The sequence below is a fragment of the Coregonus clupeaformis genome, chromosome 4, assembly GCF_020615455.1.
Source record: "Coregonus clupeaformis isolate EN_2021a chromosome 4, ASM2061545v1, whole genome shotgun sequence".
Taxonomy (NCBI): Eukaryota; Metazoa; Chordata; class Actinopteri; order Salmoniformes; family Salmonidae; genus Coregonus; species Coregonus clupeaformis.
In genome coordinates this window covers 6,008,072-6,029,655 of record NC_059195.1, presented here as the reverse complement: position 1 = coordinate 6,029,655, position 21,584 = coordinate 6,008,072, and the positions used below count along the sequence as shown (strand labels likewise).

Genomic DNA, 21,584 nt, shown 5'->3' with positions numbered 1-21,584 from the left:
CTCCCCAAATACAGGTGTGCCAAGCTTGTAGCGTCATACCCAAGAAGACTCCAGGCTGTAATCGCTGCCAAAGGTGCTTCAACAAAGTACTTAGTAAAGGGTCTGAATACTTATGTAAATGTGATGTATCCGTTTTAGTTTTTAAAAATAAGTTAGCAAACATTAAAAAAAAACTGTTTTTGCCCTTGTCATTATGGGGTATTGTGTGTAGATTGATGAGGGGGGGATTTATTTTTTTAATACATTTTTGAATAAGGCTGTAACCTAACAATGTGGAAAAAGTCAAGTGATCTGAATACTTTCCGAAGGCTGTCATGTGCCTTTTTACTTAGGAGTGGCTTCCGTCTGGCTACTCTACCATAAAGGCCTGATTTGATGGAGTGCTGCAGAGATCGTTGTCCTTCTGGAAGGTTCTCCCATATCCTAAGATGAACTCTGGAGCTCTGTCAGAGTGACCATCGGGTTCTTGGTCACCTCCCTGACCAAGGCCCTTCTCTCCCGATTGCTCAGTTTGGCCGGGTGTTCCAAACTTCTTTCATTTATGAATGATGGAGGCCACTGTGTTCTTGGGGACCTTCAATGCTGCAGAAATGTTTTGGTACCCTTCCCCAGATCTGTGCCTCGACACAATCCGGTCTCGGAGCTCTCTGACAATTCCTTCGACCTCATGGCTTGTTTTTTGCTCTGACATGCACTGTCAACTGTGGGACCTTATATAGACAGGTGTTTGCCTTTCCAAATCATGTCCAATCAATTGAATTTACCACATGTGGACTACAATCAATTTGTGGAAACATCACAATGATGATCAATAGAAACAGGATGCCCCTGAGCTCAATTTCAAGTCTCATAGCAAAGGGTCTGAATACTTATGTAAATAAGGTATTTCCGTTTTTTATTTTTAATACATTTGCGAAAACCTGTTTTTGCTTTGTCATTATGGGGTATTGTGTGTAGATTGATATTATATATATTTTTTTGAATCCATTTTAGAAATAAGGCTAATGTAACAAAATGTGTAAGAAGTGAAGGGGTCTGAATACTTTCCGACTGCACTGTATAAACATAGCAAACAAAGTCAGTGATAAGGCATCTCCTTGTTTTACACCCGAGGGTGTGGGAAACCAATCTGTACGATATTCATGAACACGCACACAAGCAATTGGTACTTTGTAAAGAGACTGGATTGCGTGACAACATTTCCCATCAACCCCTGTCTTTAACAAACTATAGGCTAAAAGATCCCTATTTACAAAATCAAAAGCTATTGGGAAATCAATGAAACATGCAAAAGTAGGCTTCTCTTCATGTAATCTATTTCTGATTATTGTACAGACCGAGAAGATATGATCTATACAGGTTCTGGATTTCCGAAAGATATTTTGTTCTTCCACCAGAATGTTTTGATCCTCCAAAAGGTCATTAGCCTATTTGTTGAGGATCGATGAATATAATTTATAGACCGTACTTAATAAACTATGCCTCTATAGTTCAGTGGCACATTTTTTGAACATTTGGGAATGGGATTCACTATAGACTTATACCAAGTGGATGGCAGTATACTGTACTCAAAACAAATTTGGAGCAAATCATATAGGACGTCAATTAATTTAGGAGATTTTAAAACTTCATTAGGCAGTTCATCAATGCCAAATGCTTTCCCATTTTTGCAGCATCAATCACCTTAACTTCTTCTACAGACAGCTCCTCATTTAAGTACGTGTTACATATATAAGAGTGTTCAAACATTGTATTTTCCAGTTTAGTTCTCAGGGAACATACACTACTGTTCAAAAGTTTGGGGTCACTTAGAAATGTCCTTGTTTTCGAAAGAAAAGCAATTTTATTTGTCCATTAAAATAGCATCAAATTGTTCAGAAATACAGTGTAGACATTGTTAATGTTGTAAATGGCTATTGTAGCTGGAAACGGCTGATTTTTAATGGAATATCTACATAGGCATACAGAGGCCCATTATCAGCAACCATCAGTCCTGTGTTCCAATGGCACGTGTTTGCTAATCCAAGTTTATCATTTTAAAAGGCTAATTGATCATTAGAAAACCATTTTGCAATTATGTTAGCACAGCTGAAAACTGTTGTGCTGATTAAAGAAGCAATAAAACTGGCCTTCTTGAGGCTAGTTGAGTATCTGGAGCATCAGCAATTGTGGGTTTGAGTACAGGCTCAAAATGACCAGAAACAAATAACTTTCTTCTGAAACTCGTCAGTCTATTCTTGTTCTGAGAAATGAAGGCTATTCTATGCGAGAAATTGCCAAGAAACTGAAGATATCGTACAACGCTGTGTACTACTCCCTTCATAGAACAGCGCAAACTGGCTCTAACCAGAATAGAAAGAGGAGTGGGAGGCCCCGGTGCACAATTGAGCAAGAGGACAAATACATGAGTGTCTAGTTTGAGAAACAGGTCGCCTCACAGGTCCTCAACTGGCAGCTTCATTAAATAGTACCAGCAAAACACCAGTCTCAACGTCAACAGTGAAGAGGCGACTCCGGGATGCTGACCTTCTAGGTAGAGTTGCAAAGAAAAAGCCATATTTCATTCTGCCCAACTTAATATTTTATTTTTATAGGCCAGTCTGAGATATGGCTTTTTCTTTGCAACTCTGCCTAGAAGGTCAGCATCCCGGAGTCGCCTCTTCTTCAACCATCTGTGTAGAGGGTAACACCTTAAATTCCAAACAAGTTTCTAGACAGTCGTGGAGGGTAACTATATAGTCCACCACAGCTTTTCCTTTGCCAGATATGGATGTCAAGTTATCGCTTCAGGGGCATATCCTTCCATTAATGATACACATTTTAGAGTCCCGAAGGAATTCTAATAGGGTTTCCCCATGATGATTAATGAAGTCATCCAATGCAACACACGATGGAATATCATCATCTAACCTCCCAATTAGACTTTTAAGATCCCCACATATGGAAATAGCATCTGCTCCTGTATATAGGGATACTTGACTTAACAGATGACTATAGAAGGTGGATGCATCTCTACCCCATGTGGACTGTTCAGGTGGCAAATAGCATGAAAACACAACAAAACAATCTGACTCCCTATGTTCAAAGCACAATCCAATAATTCCTTCTATGGCTTTATCAATAATTTCCATTTTATAAGCTTTCATCATATCAGACTTTATACATATCCCCACTCCCCCAGAGCCCCTGGGTGCTTTCACATTAGTTTTTTTATTTTGTCTCCATACCATACATACCCTTCAATAGTTTCTTACCGACGCAAATCTGTTTCATTTATTGAGATAATGTCTGGGTTTAAGGATTTTAGTATTGTTATTCTTATTGTTCAAGGTAGTCCATCTGTTAACATTCCAATGCGCTATTGAAATTGAATCTCATAGGGGATGGTAAGCCCCTCGGTATGTACAGTACCAGTCAAATGTTTGGACACACCTACTCATTCAAGGGTTGTTCTTTATTTTTACTATTTTCTACATTGTAGAATAATAGGGAAGACATCAAAACTATGAAATGACACATGGAATCATGTGGTAACCAAATAGCCACCCTTTTCCTTGATGACAGCTTTGCACACTCTTGGCATTCTCTCAACCAGCTTCATCTGGAATGCTTTCCAACAGTCTCGAAGGAGTTCCCACATATGCTGAGCACTTGTTGGCTGCTTTTCCTTCACTCTGCGGTCCGACTCATCCCAAACCATCTCAATTGGGTTGAGGTCGGGGGATTGTGGAGTCCAGGTCATCTGATGCAGCACTCCATCACTCTCCTTCCTTGTAAATTAGCCCTTACACAGCCTGGAGGTGTGTTGGGTCATTGTCCTGTTGAAAAACATTAAGCCCAAACCAGATGGGATGGCGTATCACTGCAGAATGCTGTGGTAGCCATGCTGGTTAAGTGTGCCTTGAATTCTAAATAAATCACCAGCAAAGCACCCCCACACAATAACACCTCCTCCTCCATGATTTACGGTGGGAAATACACATGCGGAGATCATCCGTTCACCCACACCGCGTCTCACAAAGACATGGCGGTTGGAACCAAAAATCTCAAATTTTGTGTAATGTCCATTGCTCGTGTTTCTTGGCCCATGCAAGTCTTTTCTTCTTATTGGTGTCCTTTAGTAGTGGTTTCTTTGCAGCAATTCGACCATGAAGGCTTGATTCACACAATCTCCTCTGGAGAGTTCATGTTGCGATGTGTCTGTTACTTGAATTCTGTGAAGCATTTATTTGGGCTGCAATTTCTGAGGCTGGTTACTCTAATGAGCTTATCCTCTGCAGCAGAGGTAACTCTGGGTGTTACATTCCTGTGACTGTCCTCATGAGAGCCAGTTTCATCATAGTGCTTGATGGGTTTTGTGACTGCACTTGAAGAAACTTTCAAAGTTCTTGAAATGTTCCGTATTGACTGACCTTCATGTCTTAAAGTAATGATGGACTGTCATTTCTCTTTGCTTATTTGAGCTGTTCTTTCCATAATATGGACTTGGTCTTTTCCCAAATAGGGTTCTCTTCTGTATACCCCCCTACCTTGTCACAACACAACTGATAGGCTCAAATGCATTAAGAAGGAAAGAAATTCCACAAATGAACTTTTAAGAAGGCACACCTGTTAATTTGAAATGCATTCCAGGTGACTACCTCATGAAGCTGGTTGCCAAGAGTGTGCAAAGCTGTCATCAAGGCAAAGGGTGGCTATTTGAAGAATCTAAATATAAAATATATTTTGATTTGTTTAACACTTTTTTGGTTACTACATTATTCCATATGTGTTATTTCATAGTTTTGATGTCTTCACTATTATTCTACAATGTAAAAATAAAGAAAAACCCTTGAATGAGTAGGTGTGTCCAAACTTTTGACTGGTAGTGTAGTATGTCTGTCCACCCCATGTCCTTGTCCACGTTGTCCCTCTGGTTGATCTTGTTTCATGACCGGTCCGCTTCCCATGACGAAATAGTCATTTTTTCCCTGGGATTTCCCTCAGCAGCGTCTTGAAATTCAATTCTATAAGACGATCTGTGTGGGTCTTGGCTTATCGAAGGAAAACTTTGTCATACTCAGGATGGCCTCACAGCTTTTGTTTGTTCCGTAACAGAGCCACTTTCTCCTCCACGGACCGACACGCCACCTTCACAACCCCGGGACCTTTACCGCTCTCCCTCATCCTCTCAACTGCAATCACCTTTGTTTCGCAGCCTAGGCCTACCGATATCAACTGGTTGACTTTGGAGATTAGGTCCTCGTTTTCGTCGGCTGGCAGTCCTGCCAATATGATAGACACGTCTGGGTCGAACTTTGTTTTGGCAGCTCCTATTCTCCCAGATTCTAGGAATTCTACACGGGACTCCAGAAGTCCAACTTCAAGAGCTATGTGGTCTTGTAGCTGCTTGTTATTATTCTCCGGTTGACTCAGCAAAGCTGTATGATTATCCTGAATGTCTTTCTCCGAAGATGCACGTAAGCTGTCAACTTTACTATTCACTGACTTTTTTTCCATCTTTGTACCTAGGCTCCTTATCTCTGTCATGAGATTAGCCATGCTATTGGCACTTTCTTTGATAAATTCGGCTCCATGCTTTTCTCACCACTGCATAGATTTCTACTGGAGTCCATATGTTTTTTCCATATGTTATTGCCGTTCAAGGTAGTTAGCCAGCTAAATTTATAGCTAGGCTAGCTAGATTACTCGCCAAACATTCCCCAACAAGTCTGTCAATTGACTGTCTTTCACCCTCACGGGATTCAGACTTCAGCTGCCTCTATTTACGGGCCGATCTATGTTTTAAACTTATAAAATGTTTAAATTAAAAACGTTTTAGAAGAGTTTGGTCCCATAAAGAAGCAGCAGCGTAATTTAGTTTTTTTACTTGTTTCTGACTGAAAAGTTCTGTTAACGAAATCCCTAATTTGTTTAGGAAAAACATTCCCTATACCCTCATATGTGAAACATGTAAGCATCACGTGCATGTGACCAATAGGGCCTGACCTATAGCCTATCATAATCACGTCGATGAATTGGTTATTACAAACTCCAAACACAGTAACACGTGACAGCAAAATGGATGCGGAGGATGTGAAATGGGCGAATGTTTACTGGTTGCTCAGGAGGGAAAGAGGAAGTCAGATCTGTGGAAGACGTCTGACTTAGTTGTGGAAACTACTGGCGATCAATAAAAAGGAGGGTATAGGATCAAACGTTGTTTTAGTGTTATGTGTGCCAAACAGTTGCTGTTAGATGACAATATTATTTTTATTCTGACAATTTGGAACAGTGTAAACACTAAATAAGTGTACCATAGAGTCTGTTCTAACTATATATCTTTTTTAAAACAAAGCCTTTATTACAGCAGACTAAAAACAGTTGCATGCATTCGTGAATTGTGGTTTATTTATTGTTTAGGCTAATTATTCAATGCTCCCTTTTGTATGAATGTCTCTTGTGCTGTGTGATGGCATGAACGAATTAATGATTGATTTGGTTGATACAGTAGCCTAAGTAAGTTATTTAGACTAAACAGGACACGCTCTTAGGCCTACAGCTCGATGGTGGTTATACAACGCTGCTATACAAAGCCTACTAATGATAATGACATTACGTATTATTATTATTATTATTATAATGATGATCATAATAATTGTAATAATAACAATAAGAAGGAGATCAAGAAAAAGGATGGTATAGGAGCGAGAGCTACGTGCATATTATGTGTGACAAACAGGTGATGTTAGATTGCCTGTTTGGAACAGTGTAAACAACACTAAATAAATTCTAAGTAATACCAGTATGTTGTGAAGCCTTTATTACAGCATAGCAAAGATTAAAAACAGCAGAATCTGTGAAATTGTTTTATCATACATTTGACCGTTGCATGAAGTTTGGTGTTCTCGGAATCATTAGGCTATTAAACAAACACTCAAACAGGCAACAGAAACAAGATCTGTCTTGTTTTTGTAGATACAGTGGGGAAAAAAAGTATTTAGTTAGCCACCAGTTGTGCAAGTTCTCCCACTTAAAAATATGAGAGAGGCCTGTAATTTTCATCATAGGTACACGTCAACTATGACAGACAAAATGAGGAAAAGAAATCCTGAAAATCACATTGTAGGATTTTTAATGAATTTATTTGCAAATTATGGTGGAAAATAAGTATTTGGTCACCTACAAACAAGCAAGATTTCTGGCTCTCACAGACCTGTAACTTCTTCTTTAAGAGGCTCCTCTGTCCTCCACTCGTTACCTGTATTAATGGCACCTGTTTGAACTTGTTATCAGTATAAAAGACACCTGTCCACAACCTCAAACAGTCACACTCCAAACTCCACTATGGCCAAGACCAAAGAGCTGTCAAAGGACTCCAGAAACAAAATTGTAGACCTGCACCAGGCTGGGAAGATTGAATATGCAATAGGTAAGCAGCTTGGTTTGAAGAAATCAACTGTGGGAGCAATTATTAGGAAATGGAAGACATACAAGACCACTGATAATCTCCCTCGATCTGGGGCTCCACGCAAGATCTCACCCTGTGGGGTCAAAATGATCACAAGAACGGTGAGCAAAAATCCCAGAACCACACGGGGGACCTAGTGAATGACCTGCAGAGAGCTGGGACCAAAGTAACAAAGCCTACCATCAGTAACACACTACGCTGCCAGGGACTCAAATCCTGCAGTACAGACGTGTCCCCCTGCTTAAGCCAGTACATGTCCAGGCCCGTCTGAAGTTTGCTAGAGTGCATTTGGATGATCCAGAAGAGGATTGGGAGAATGTCAGATGAAACCAAAATATAACTTTTTGGTAAAAACTCAACTCGTCGTGTTTGGAGGACAAAGAATGCTGAGTTGCATCCAAAGAACACCATACCTACTGTGAAGCATGGGGGTGGAAACATCATGCTTTGGGGCTGTTTTTCTGCAAAGGGACCAGGACGACTGATCCGTGTAAAGGAAAGAATGAATGGGGCCATGTATCATGAGATTTTGAGTGAAAACCTCCTTCCATCAGCAAGGGCATTGAAGAGGAAACGTGGCTGGGTCTTTCAGCATGACAATGATCCCAAACACACCGCCCGGGCAACGAAGGAGTGGCTTCGTAAGAAGCATTTCAAGGTCCTGGAGTGGCCTAGCCAGTCTCCAGATCTCAACCCCATAGAAAATCCTTGGCGGGAGTTGAAAGTCCGTATTGCCCAGCGACAGCCCCAAAACATCACTGCTCTAGAGGAGATCTGCATGGAGGAATGGGCCAAAATACCAGCAACAGTGTGTGAAAACCTTGTGAAGACTTACAGAAAACGTTTGACCTGTGTCATTGCTAACAAAGGGTATATAACAAAGTATTAAGAAACTTTTGTTATTGACCAAATACTTATTTTCCACCATAATTTGCAAATAAATTCATAAAAAATCCTACAATGTGATTTTCTGGATTTTTTTTCCTCATTTTGTCTGTCATAGTTGACGTGTACCTATGATGAAAATTACAGGCCTCTCTCATATTTTTAAGTGGGAGAACTTGCACAATTGGTGGCTGACTAAATACTTTTTTTCCCCACTGTATATATATGGATGATTTATAAAGCCAGGCACATTTAACAGTTAGGCTATTGATTATAGACCTAATTAAGTTGGTTTCCTCTCCTCAATTTTCTTAGACAATTAAGCTAAGGCGAGCTGCTTCCTCGTCTCTGCTGCCTCCGCCGTATTGATCTCAATCCCAATATACTGGTTAACTTTGCTCTTATGCACATAGGAACATAGGGAAAGGCGTGAATTCTACAGCGCACTGAAGATTGTTTCAGAACCGCGGACAGTGACCGTATCCAATGCGGGAGAAAGCGTATTTATAAAATTAACTTAGATTTATTAGTGTTGCACCATTATTTTTACATAATATAACAATATACAATTTCAGTAGGCTACCGTGTCTTAGAGTGACGGACTGTGCCATCTCCGTGGCCTCCGCAATGGATTAGTCCACTGAGACGGGCGCGAATCAGACCGGTGTCTTGTGCACCATAAAAATAAATATTTAAATTGAAATAAATATCGACTAAAGAAATCTCGGTCGACCAACAGCCTATCGAACAAACAATCGACTAGTCGACTAAATGGGGTCAGCCCTAATCTAAACCGCTGTGAAATATATTTTCAAAACCACAATATAGTATTTCCAGCAGTTTGAAGCTGGTGTACAAAACCGAACATAAAAGATGAAAAAACTAAACTGAAGAACGGGTATCATAGAAATAGAGCACATAGAACAGATCTACCGCTTCTTAGACTTGCTTTCAATGAGAATGACAGATCTATTACACACATTTCTATGTGCATTTGGTTGGGTGGCATAATGCAGCTTTAACGTTTGACATTTTTAACGGGGTAGTCTGTTTCCGCACTGACCCTTTTAACCGCAACACACAACGTGCTCTGCTGTGCTGTGTGCCAAAGATGGTGGATAAATGAAGATGTCCCACGCAGGACGTTTACCATTGAAAAACATTGTCAGTTCCGATCTGCTTAACGGGGTGGCTCTCCCAAAGGCACCAATTCATTAGCAGCTGGGTCTGGTCTGCTTAGTTTACTTATTGTAATGTAACCAGAATTTTTATGAGTGGGATCTCTCTCTTCCGTCTCTGCTGTGTGCGCTCGGTCTCGGCAACTAACAGCTGCTGTATAGCTGTCAGTCTCTCTTGTGGTGCTTAAACACCACTATGCGTGCAGCTTTGAGTAACAATCTTGGACGAAAACGTATGGAATGTTCAACCATCAACATATTCCCAAGCAAAACTTAATTTGAATGCCTCTTGTTTCAACTCTTAATTTCCCACAATGATTTTAATCAGAACAGGACATCCATCCATTTAGCTACGTTTTCTGTTGTAGTTCTCATGTCAAATGATTTAAGCAAATTATCCTAGTTCTAGTAGTAGCAGCTTGTGACTAGTGCATGTTGAAGAACATGGATAAGTAGCCTAGGCTAGATCTACTAATAGCTGTTTGATATTTTACATGAATTTAGACCTAATCTGTTGTTATTGTCTTAGAATAGAGTTTATTTGGTGTTTTCTTTCCATATAATCAAAATACACAGTGTACAAAACATTAGAAACACCTTTTTTAATATTGAGTTGCACCCCCTTTTGCCCTCAGAACAGCCTCAATTCGTCTGGGCATGGGACTCTACAAGGTGTCGAAAGCGTTCAACAGGGATGCTTGCCCATGTTGACTCCAATGCTTCCCACAGTTGTGTCAAGTTGACTCGATGTCCTTTGGGTGGTGGACCATTCTTGATACACACGGGAAACTGTTGAGCGTGAATAACCCAGCAGTGTTGCAGTTCTTGACGCACTCAAACCGGTGCACCAAGCACCTACTACCATACCCCGTTCAAAGGCACATCACTCTTTTGTTTTGCCCATTCACCCTCTGAATGGCACACATACACAATCCATGTCTCAAGGCTTAAAAATCCTTCTTTAACCTGTCGTTTCCTCCCCTTCATCTACACTGATTTTAGTGGATTTAACAGGTGACATCAATAAGGGATCATAGCTTTCACCTGGATTCACCTGGTCAGTCTGTCATGGAAAGAGCAGGTGTTCCTAATGCTTTGTAGACTCAGTGTATATTATACAGTGCATTCGGAAAGTATTCAGACCCCTTGACTTTTCCCACAGTTTGTTACATTGCAGCCTTATTCTAGAATGGATTAAGTAATTTTTTCCCTTGATCAATCTACACACAATACCCCATAATGACATAGAAAAAAGTGTTTTTTAGAAATGTTTGCTAATGTATAAAAAAATAAAATAACGGATTTCATATTTACGTAAGTATTCAGACCCTTTACTCAGTACTTTGTTGAAGCACCTTTGGCAGCGATTACAGCCTGGAGTCTTCTTGGGTATGTCGCTACAAGCTTGGCACACCTGTATTTGGGGAGTTTATCCCATTTCTTCTCTGCAGATCCTCTCAAGCTCTGTCAGGTTAGATGGGGAGCGTTGCTGCACAGCTATTCTCAGGTCTCTCCAGAGATGTTGGATCGGGTTCAAGTTCGGGCTCTGGCTGGGCCATTCAAGGACATTCAGAGACTTGTCCCGAAGCCACTCCTGCGTTGTCTTGGCTGTGTGCTTAGGGTCGTTGTCCTGTTGGAAGGTGAACCTTCGCCCCAGTCAGAGGTCCTAAGCGCTCTGGAGCAGGTTTTCTTCAAGGATCTCTCTGTACTTTGCTCCATTCATCTTTCCCTCGGTCCTGACTAGTGTCCCAGTCCCTGCCGCTGAAAAACATCCCAACAGCATGATGCTGCCACCACCATGCTTCACCGTAGGGATGGTGCCAGGTTTTCTCCAGACGTGACGCTTGGCATTCAGACCAAAGAGTTCAATCTTGGTTTCATCAGGCCAGAGTCTTGTTTCTCATGGTCTAAGAGTCCTTTAGGTGCCTTTTGGCAAATTCCAAGTGAGCTGTCGTGCCTTTTACTGAGGAGTGGCTTCCGTCTGGCCACTCTACCATAAAGGCCTGATTGGTGGAGTGCTGCAGAGATGGTTGTCCTTCTGGAAGGTTCTCCCATCTCCACAGAGGAATTCTGGAGCTCTGTCAGAGTAACCATCGGGTTCTTAGTCACCTCCCTGACCAAGGCCCTTCTCCCCTGATTGCTCCGTTTGGGTGAGCAGCCAGCTCTAGTGTTACGAACCCCGTGGCTTAAAACGTCTAGGGTGGATGGACATGAGACCCGTAACATAATTCATGCAAATTATAAGCGTGACATGGAACAGTGAGAACAAAAACTACACGACAACCATAAACTACCGTCAAACATAAAAGGTTTATTTTTGAACACACGGTAAAGGTTTGGGAAAAAGGGCTGAGCAGGACCCAAGAAATGAAACAATAGTGTAAAACACCCCTAAACTGATCTTGCCTGCCTCAAGAACCGCTAAGCTACTGCTAATCATACAAAAGTACAGTGGGTGGTCCGCTCAGGTCTAACTAGTGTTTTTAGACAGTTTTCTTCCTACGGGTAATGTACGCCCAAGGGCAACTTGCTTAAACTCCCCTTTTCCCAGAAACACACAAAGTTACCAAACAGAGTAACCAGCAAATGAGTGAGTACACAAAACACAGGACACCACAGTATCCATACTCACATAAGGAAAATAGTCTAACAACAAACACAACTGACCGGCTTTTAAACAATGGGATGTGTGATTGAAAAACCAGAAACAGGTGGTGCAATGCAGAGGAATGTCCACTGATTGGTCCACCTCAGCAATCAGCAGACACCCCAACGACCACCAATCAGGAACATACAGGACACCTGTGATTAGGGCAGAAGGAGAGGAAAAACACAAAAAGACACAGGATACCTGTATCCGTAACATAGGAAGAGTCTTGGTGGTTCCAAACTTCTTCCATTTTTAAGAATGATGGAAGTCACTGTGTTCTTACGGACAATTCCTTTGACCATGGCTTGGTTTTTGCTCTGACATGCACAGTCAACTGTGGGAGCTTATATAGACAGGTGTGTGCCTTTCCAAATCACGTCCAATCAATTGAATTTACCACAGGTGGACTCCAATCAAGTTGTAGAAACATCAAGGATGATCAATGGAAACAGGATGCACCTGAGCTCAATTTCGAGTCTCATAGCAAAGGGTCTGAATACTTATGTAAATAAGGTATTTAAAAAAATATATATACATTTGCTAAAATGTCTAAACCTGTTTTTGCTTTGTCATTAAGGGGTATTGTGTGTAGATTGATGAGCAAAACCAATGAATTTAATGAATTTTAGAATAAGGCTGTAACCTAACAACATTTTTTTGAAAAAGTCAAGGGGTCTGAATACTTTCTGAATGCACTGTACCTACAACTCAATGTATTGTTTTTTAAATTGAAACCTCTTTAAATAGGGTCAAATTTGAAAAGCCTGTGATTAACTAGATACAGTTTTTAAATCCTTTGACAGCCCTAATTATATTATTGAATGTTAGTAATGTGTAACTTGTATAATTTTTACCTGCGAATAGTGCTAAATGTCAATAACATATAAGTAGTAATGTAGTTATTTTCTCTTATCTGTGTCTCTTAGGGTTTGTGGGGTTGTTCAACCTGCTCCTCCTGTGGCCAGGGTTCCTTGTGCTTCACTACACGGGCTTCGAGGCCTTTGAGCTGCCCAGCAAGCTGGTGTGGATCTACATCCTCATCAACGGCCTCATCGGTACCGTGCTCTCCGAGTTCCTCTGGCTCTGGTGCGTCTCGGTTGATGGAGGGATTGAACGGCCACATATTATGTATACTACTCCTTGTCCGCTCTGCTATTAACACTGTGCGGAAACACACACTGTGCAAAAATCAGTTTCTTTATATCCAAACTTGATGTCTGTGTGCGTAAATTGGACTTGCACGTAAATCATGCATTGATTTCAATGGGAGATTTGCGCGAAAATTCTAGTTACCCGGACAGATCTCGAAAAACTATCTACCAAATCTATTCATTTTAAAATATTGATTGCTTCTCCTTGGCAATATCATTCATTTAATAAGACAAGACGTGAAATGTTTTATTTTTGCTGACGTATGGGAGTCTCTGGGTCGCCGGTGTGCCTGGGAGGGGGTCCTGGGCAAGAAAAGGTTGAAGACCCCTGCTATAGGGTGATATGCAGAGTTGTGCCCGAGTGATAAACATTTGATTTATTGTGTAAGAGGAGCATTTTGCATTTGATTGAATTGCTTGTGTTCTTAATAATGTTGTGTGTTACTTCTTTCCATAGGGGCTGCTTTCTCACCTCCTCCCTAATAGGCACTCTGGCCCTCAGCCTCACTATCCCACTCTCCATCATAGCAGACATATGCATGCAGAAGGTAAGAGGGGGCACTATTATTGCCGGACGCACATGTTGCCATCATACCCTTTAGCATGACTGGTCTACCAAAACTGGTCTACTAATAGTGGCACTCGGTTGTGATGGATGCTTTGTCACATGCCACTTAGCGTAATTCCGTTTTGTGACAGGGTATCATCTAGCGATGTGATGAGAGAACTTTGTCTGTCTGTCTGTGGGTCTCAAACTTTGAAACTGCAGAGTCTATTCCCTTAGTAGAGTCCACGGATATAGCATAATTTGAAGTTTCAAATTAGCATATATTTTTGTGAGGAAATAGTTTGAAAAGTTGATGTCAAGTCACCAACTCTCAGTACAAGTACAATGCACTACTCTTCTATGAATCAGTCCTTCTGAGATGGTTGGGATTGTTATACCTGTAGCTATTATTGATTCTTAAAAGCGTAAGTACATTGCAAGTATTGGAATGTTTCTGACCCATTGTTAGGCAGCTCGCACTTAAATCTATAAGTGTGCTATATAAGCAGCTATCACATTCTGCACTGCTATGTTTCTGTCCCCAGGTGCGTTTCTCCTGGCTGTTTTTCGCTGGAGCGGTTCCCGTATTCCTCTCCTTCTTCATCGCCACTCTGTTATGTCACTACAACAACTGGGACCCTGTCATGGTGGGCCTACGAAGAGTGTTTGCCTTCATATGCCGCTCGAAACACCGGATTCAAAGGTATTAGGGAAAACAATTGTTACTCTTTGTATTGTACTGTTAACTTGGCCGATGCTTTGCAAGGTTTTACTTTCACAATAATTGTAAAAGCACACATGCATGTACGAACACACACACAATCACTCTTATATTTTCCAAATCTTTGTTATAAAGTCTCTTCCCTAATAAAAAGCATGAGCTGGCGCACACCCAGAGAACATCACTTAGTGTAGAGGTGCTGACTAATGGAGAATAAACTGTAAGCTATAAAAACAAATAGAGTCGCACACTATGTATAAACTTTTATTGGGTAAAAAACCACCAACGCTTCGGCATCACTGTGCCTTTTTCAGGTTAATGTCATGAATGCTTCAACCTTGTTATGTGAAACATAAACACAAACAGTGCAATTAGTGCAACCAATGACAATAGTGAGGGGTGTGTCGTAATTGCTAGGTGAATCAGAATGAATTAAGCAAAAACTGTAAGACAATAGCCCACAGCATATTGAATAAATTATGCCATTGTTATCAATATCATTAGCATCAACATACATTGTTAAAAAAATTTTTACATATATATTTAAATGTTTCCAATTTAATTAAATGTTTTTGTTACATGTAATCTTTTGGTTCAACCATATTGCATAATAAGTATCATCAACAGGGGGAACATATTGGGTGTATGCTGATAAGCTGTAGAACGAATACATTCATTTTCAAGAACTGTTAACAAAAAATATAATTGGTCATAAGAAGGGCCTGAGATCAAAGTCAATATTCAGACCACTAGGGGTTAATGTTTTTAAGTAGGATATCCAGTAGGCCTCCCTCTGTAGTAGTAGGGTCTTGATGTTACCTCCTCTCCTTGGTAGAGCAACATGCTCAATGCCTGTGTATTTGAGGGAGGAGATGGGATGGTTAGCCTCAACAAAGTGAGCTGCTACTGGATAGTCAGTGTTCTTACACCTGATTGAGCTGCGTTGTTCAGCTATGCGTTGTTTTAATTGTCTTTTCGTTTGTCCTACGGATGCTTTCCCACATGTACAGGTGATGAGATAGATTACTCCCTTTGTCTTGCATGAGATGATACCCCTAACAGGGATTTTTCGACCTGTATGTGGGTGTGTGTGAAGGATGTTTTTGTAGTGCTATTGCACTGTGCGCATGAGCCACATTTGTAGTTCCCATTTGGAATATTGCGACCCCGCTTATATACCACCAGTGGGGGTTCCTTGAAGAGGTGTGCAATTATTTTGTCTGATTGCAGAATATGCCAGCGCTTTTTCAGGATTGCTTTCATTTTCTCAGAACACTTGGTGTACAAAACACTGTTGCGTTGTTTTTCTTCTTTGGTTTAGTTTTGAGCAATTCCTCTCTTGGTTTTTGAGATATTTTCATCATTGCAGCATTGAGAGTTTTGTCCTTGTAGCCTCTCATTTTGAATGTATCTGTCATTTTCTTAGCATTGCTGTCAAAATTTGACTGGTGGCCACAGATTCATTTAAACCTGCATAACTGGCTATATGGTAGACCATTCTTGAGGGGAAGGGGATGCATACTATCCGCACGTAGCAGGGTATTGCAGTCTGTGGGCTTTGTGTATAAGTCTGCATGTAATGCATCATTCTCTTTGATGATCCATAAGTCCAGGTAATTTATTTTGTTCTTATCAGTCTGCATGGTGAATTTGAGATATTCAGAGCTCTCATTTAATAGAGTTTGAAATTCATTTAGTTCCTGCTGACTTCCTTCCCAGAGCACAAAGACATAATCTATGTATCTCTTCCATAGGAGGATTTTAGAAAGTAGGGGGTGTGTGTCTTTTGTAATTGAGTGCTTCCTCAAATTGTCCCACATTTGAGGAAGCAAAAGGGGAGCCCATGCCTACACCCCGAATTTGAAGGAAAAAGTCTGACTCAAAGATGAAGTAGTTATTGGATAATACCAGTTCAGCGAGTTGCAAGATGCAATCATTGGATGGCACAAGGGTAGGGTCTCTCTGCTGAAGGAAGTGTTGCAGTGCCTGCAAGCCTCCAGTGTGTGGGATGTTAGTGTACAAGCTCTCCACATCAAAAGTGGCCAGCAGGGTGCCCTCTGGTATCCTTCCTAAGCCCTCTATCAATGAGATAATGTGACTAGTGTCTTTGACATAAGATGGGAGATTCTCAACCATCGGTTTAATGTGGTAGTCCACAAACTTAGAAATGTTGGACGTCAGAGTCAATTGCTGCTACAATGGGTCTACCTGGGGAGGAGACACTTGTTTGTGTAATTTAGCGACTGTATAAAAAGTTGGTATCTTAGGAAATTTCACACCTAGAAATTCACATTATTTTTTGGTGATTTGTCCTGATTCCAAATAGCTTTCCACTGTGGATGTGATATTTTGCTGGAATTCTAGGGTAGGCTTATGATTCATTTTGTGATAGAAGTCACCTTTAGATAGTTGTCGGAGACATTCATTCACATAGTCACATTTGTTTTGTATACACATTCCTCCTCCTTTGTCACATTTTTTTATGATAATCGAAGGATCTAATTGTAAGTCCTTAAGAGCCATTCTCTCATCTCTACTCAGGTTATCATAGGATTTGTGTTTCTGTTTCTTTCAGTAGGTCATCTACATAATTTTCAACAATCCTGCAGAAGGTTTCTATGGATGTTTTTTACCAAATAAATTACTGGGAGTTTATACATAGTGTGCAACTCTCTTTATTTGTTTTTATAGCATAAAGTCTCTTCCCTGATATTGAATCAAGGACAATGGATAGCATTGGTTCCTTTTAGGCTTGCGGGGTTCGTTGTAGTTCAATTTGTTTGTCTTTATGACATTCATTTATTTGCATTATTGTAATGGCCGTCAATTCTTATCTGAATGCTAGTTGTTCCTATTCAGGTAGTGATTATGATTATGATCATGATCATGATATCCTCTTCCGTCAGATTGCCAGAAGATAGCGAACAGTGTGAAAGCCTTATTCCCTTACACACTGTCTCCCATGACAATGAAAGCTTCTGCTCGTGATCTACCAGCCAATCACAAGGTAAGGAGACACCCAACTTCCTGTTTTGTACGCCCTGTTACAATCTGAGGTTACCTGTGAAATAATAATGAATGTTTTTTTAGAACTGTTACTTACAAACTAGTGTTTTTGATCAAGGAGTATACAGAGAATGGCCAATTTACAGTATTGAGGAATAGCTGCATAACAGACACAAACATTTCCTAATTTTGTCCTATGCTATTTGCCGCCACATCAGGAAAACACTAGATTATCTCGCTTCTTATAATCACATAATTTGTTTGTCTTTGAACATCTGTTATGCATTTATCTAGGCCTACTTTATTCAATGTTTAGACATAGTGGCGAGTGAGAGAGGTAGGACATGACGTAGAGGATGATCATAATGTAAATACCCATCGCCCACCCACTCCAAGGAATCTGGATTTTACCATGAAAAAAATAAGATACTACGTTTTATTGGTTTTCGATACGTTTTAAATGATGTGCCATAGATGTGCCATTGGTGCATGCTTTATTAGAGCTACCCAAAGATATTGAGTACTTATTCCTATCCTATTCTGAGCTTCCAGGATTTGTTTGATAAATACCCTCCTAGTATTCTGCTGGATTTATGCTGATGATGATGTAGCTAGGTTTTTATCAAAGAAACCAGCTGAAGGCTGTCAGTGGTTTCCATAGCAACAATGGTGACTTGATCAAAATGCGTTAGAATATAGGAGTACATCTATTTGTACCCTCCTTGGGGCATCAAACAGCCCGACATCAGCAAGATGAAAAATTTAATAATTTGAGTGAACAACAGGCACATGAAATGGATGTCTCTCATCTCGCCCCTTTTTAAATCAGAGTAAGTCCATTACAGGAAATGGACAACATCTACCGTGTGTGTACAGTGCGTTGGTGCGTCTACTTATATCGGTTTCCAATAGAGAAACGAGGTGTACTTTCTCACCTTTGTGTCTTTCTCTCACCAGATGGTGAATCCAGCGCAGAGCGGCACGCTGAAGGTGAAGTGACAATCTCCAAGCGACCAAACAGAGACCTTACCCCCAGTGCCTGTTATTCAACCTATTTATTCTCTGCAGTGTGGAGATGACCGATCCATCTCTACAAGATGAACTCTTTTTTCCTTTGTACAATGTTGACGCGACTCGTCTTTGACTGAGATCGTGTGTGTTTTGTTATGTCGGATATCGTTGTGTAAAAAGAAAAACTTGATGGTACTGAAAGTGCTTTTCTCAATGGTTCATAATGTTATGTGGCCACTTGAAATGGTACGAGTTTAAATAATGGGACAGAGGCTTCAGTCAGGCCATAAGAAGAAGAAGAGCAAGGTCACTTCTCTTGTGGAAGCGATTTTAACCAATAAAAGGGGTATTGTCTTTGTTCCAAACAGAAAAGTGCTTCGATTGGCTAATGTAGATGTATCCTCTTGTTGGTTTTCTATAGCCTCACTGCTTGTTCACAGGTGTGGGTTTGGAGCAGGCAAAATTCAGACCTGCTAATCTAGAAATAGTATGGTTGGTCATGGACTTCATTATCAGGCCATTTAGGTGACTTACAAATCTGATTTACCGATCTGGCCATATTCACAAATGGTCTCAGAGTAGGAGTATTGATATAGGATTCGTGTAGCCTTTTAGATCATAATAAATATAATTATATGGACAGGGAGGACCTGTACTAGATCAGCACTGCTACTCTGAGACACTTTTTGAATACAGGCCCATTTGTGCAGTGCTTGCTCCGAATCACTGTGAACATGCAGTCTCTGAAGTTTGAGATTAGAAGAGAGCTGAGCACAGCTGTTGACTACCGCCTTTGATTTCTCCCCCATACTCTACATCCCTCCATCTCTAGCCCCTGGCAGCCAGGCAATGCTGGATCATGAAGGAAAACTGTGATGAAGACGTTTGTATGTGTTTGAATGTGAACTAACACTAACCCCTCAACTAAACTAAGCTACAATACAAAAGTTATAATGCTGCTGCCTTTTCAACCGAAAACAGTTACCATCTCAAAACAGGTGTAAATACTGTACTACGCCATGAAATGCAAATAAAGTATTGTTACTTTAGTTTGTATTTCGCATAATGACCCTTCTATACAAATCTAGCCTATATGTTCAGATGTTTTAGTCCACATTTTTTGGGGTAAATCTTGACTATGTTATGACACTAAAAAAGGAGGCATGGATTTAAAACAGACCAAGTAAATTGATTTTGCAGTATGGTTAACAAAAACACTATTTCTCATCCAATTAAGTTCCCTTAGTCTTAATAGAGACAATTAGCTAATAATGATCTGTTTTATTGCATCTGAGATTTTCTACCACTCCTCGGTGGGCATTAGGTGCCACGAATGGAGACTTGATCTGATTTGATTATCTTTCAACAATTCTGTTAATGGACCATTTTATGCCATGAAAATGTTTGTATGTCCAACAATTGTATTTTAGACATTTTGTTTGATCAGCACATACAATGCAAATCAATCACCCACTCCCTCTTATTCTGCTGATGATTTTAATTTGATGAGTAAAATCATTTTTTTTTAGTTTATCTAACCGTTGATGTACACCATGACAAGGGGCATGTTATCAAAAATGTTCCACCAGCTGTCAACCAGTGTACAGAACTTTATGGAGTGTTTGCTCAGTGTGGATATGAGACATTTTATGACTGGAGATAACTGCCGGAAGTAATTACTTGCCCTGTAAACTGTAAAAAAGTTTAGCCCCTCAAGAGCCATCTTTAACTTTGTATAACTCTGTTTTATTTTCACATTGTCCAAAAAAAATTATACCCTAGACAATAGCTTTTATCACCATCAGCTATGATTAATGCACCAAGGAAGTCAGCTGTGAGATGTATTTGGTTGTTTAATTCACGGGGTTCCTGTAGTCTATTTATACTTGCAAAAAACCCAGAAACTCTGAAACTGTACGTCCTATGAAAGTTGATAAGCTAAAGTTTAGATATGAAACAAATGATCATATCCCCCATATCATCCATTTGAAGAGTTTATTATCATGTTTTTAAAATGTATGCGTTTTCAAAAATGAAAATCATATTTTTTCAATGGTGCTTACGAAATGTGCGTATATCGTATTTTTTTTCTTTCTCAGGTACTTTGTGGAAGACTGACTTTATTTTCCTTTGTCCAATTAGATTTTGTTTTGATAATTTTCCTTTTTATTAATGGATCTCTTTTTAAAATATGTATACAGATTTATAAAAGTGTGATCATCATAGTTTACTGTATCATCACAAGCTCTTTTAAAGGAAAGATTCACCCATTTTGAATGTTATATCGTTTTTGTGCATCTCTGAGCGATGTTCTATCGATTCCTGGGATCATGCACAAAAACGATATAACAAAAAATGGGTGAATGTGAATCTTTCCTTAAAGAGTCTTTGTTGTTCCGTAAGTCCTTTTTCAATGTTATGCTGCACTATTAAAACTATGTGAAGATGTATTTTCATTCTTGTCTCTGCAATAATTGTGTTTTCAATGTAGGCACTACAAAAGACCCAAGGCTAAACTCAGCTCAGGACGACTTCTGAGTGGTGTACTACAACGCGAGATAGAGGAGTCATAGCGAACTAACTTTGGTCAACTCTGACTTTAACTCGGGATAACCGGTGACAAGAAAGTGGCTTACCGTTTAGACATTTTTCTATGGCAATGAATCCTTCAGAACTAACCTGCTCCGCAGCAGGCTAACTCCATTTACCCTGAAAGAAGTGTCTGAGCCGCGAGTTGAGGATAAGATTCCCTCGGTCTCGCAAAGATTGCATCATCATCCCCTTCATGACTCATATTGGAATAGCCTGCAGAACTATTTGCATCTTGATTCCCTGTTACTGCCAGGGCAATTTTAAGAATAGTATTAGATGTGTTGAATGAGAGTTGCAGATGTTTTGATTGAATTAAGAAATGGTTGTGGTTGTAACTTGTAGTTTATTATTTATTTATTTTTTATCTTTGTTAAAGTGTTTATTTTGTAGTTG

General features: G+C 40.1%; 1 protein-coding gene across 6 annotated transcripts in view; it reads left to right on the top strand.

The window, feature by feature from the left end:
* The window catches only part of LOC121550508 (solute carrier family 35 member F5), a 33,380-nt gene extending 12,325 nt beyond the window's left edge, over positions 1-21,055 (top strand). For 5 of the 6 annotated variants that reach the window (XM_041862809.2, XM_041862794.2, XM_045209898.1 and 2 more), the window contains 5 exons: positions 13,090-13,291; positions 13,772-13,862; positions 14,407-14,564; positions 17,489-17,589; positions 18,546-21,055. In XM_041862809.2, coding sequence (XP_041718743.1) covers positions 13,090-13,291; positions 13,772-13,862; positions 14,407-14,564; positions 17,489-17,570 — 533 coding nt within the window. In that variant the 3' untranslated portion in view covers positions 17,571-17,589; positions 18,546-21,055. The remainder of the gene's footprint in view (positions 1-13,089; positions 13,292-13,771; positions 13,863-14,406; positions 14,565-17,488; positions 17,590-18,545) is intronic. The other variant, XM_041862818.2, reaches the window with a different exon arrangement.
* The last annotated feature ends 529 nt before the right edge of the window (positions 21,056-21,584 follow it).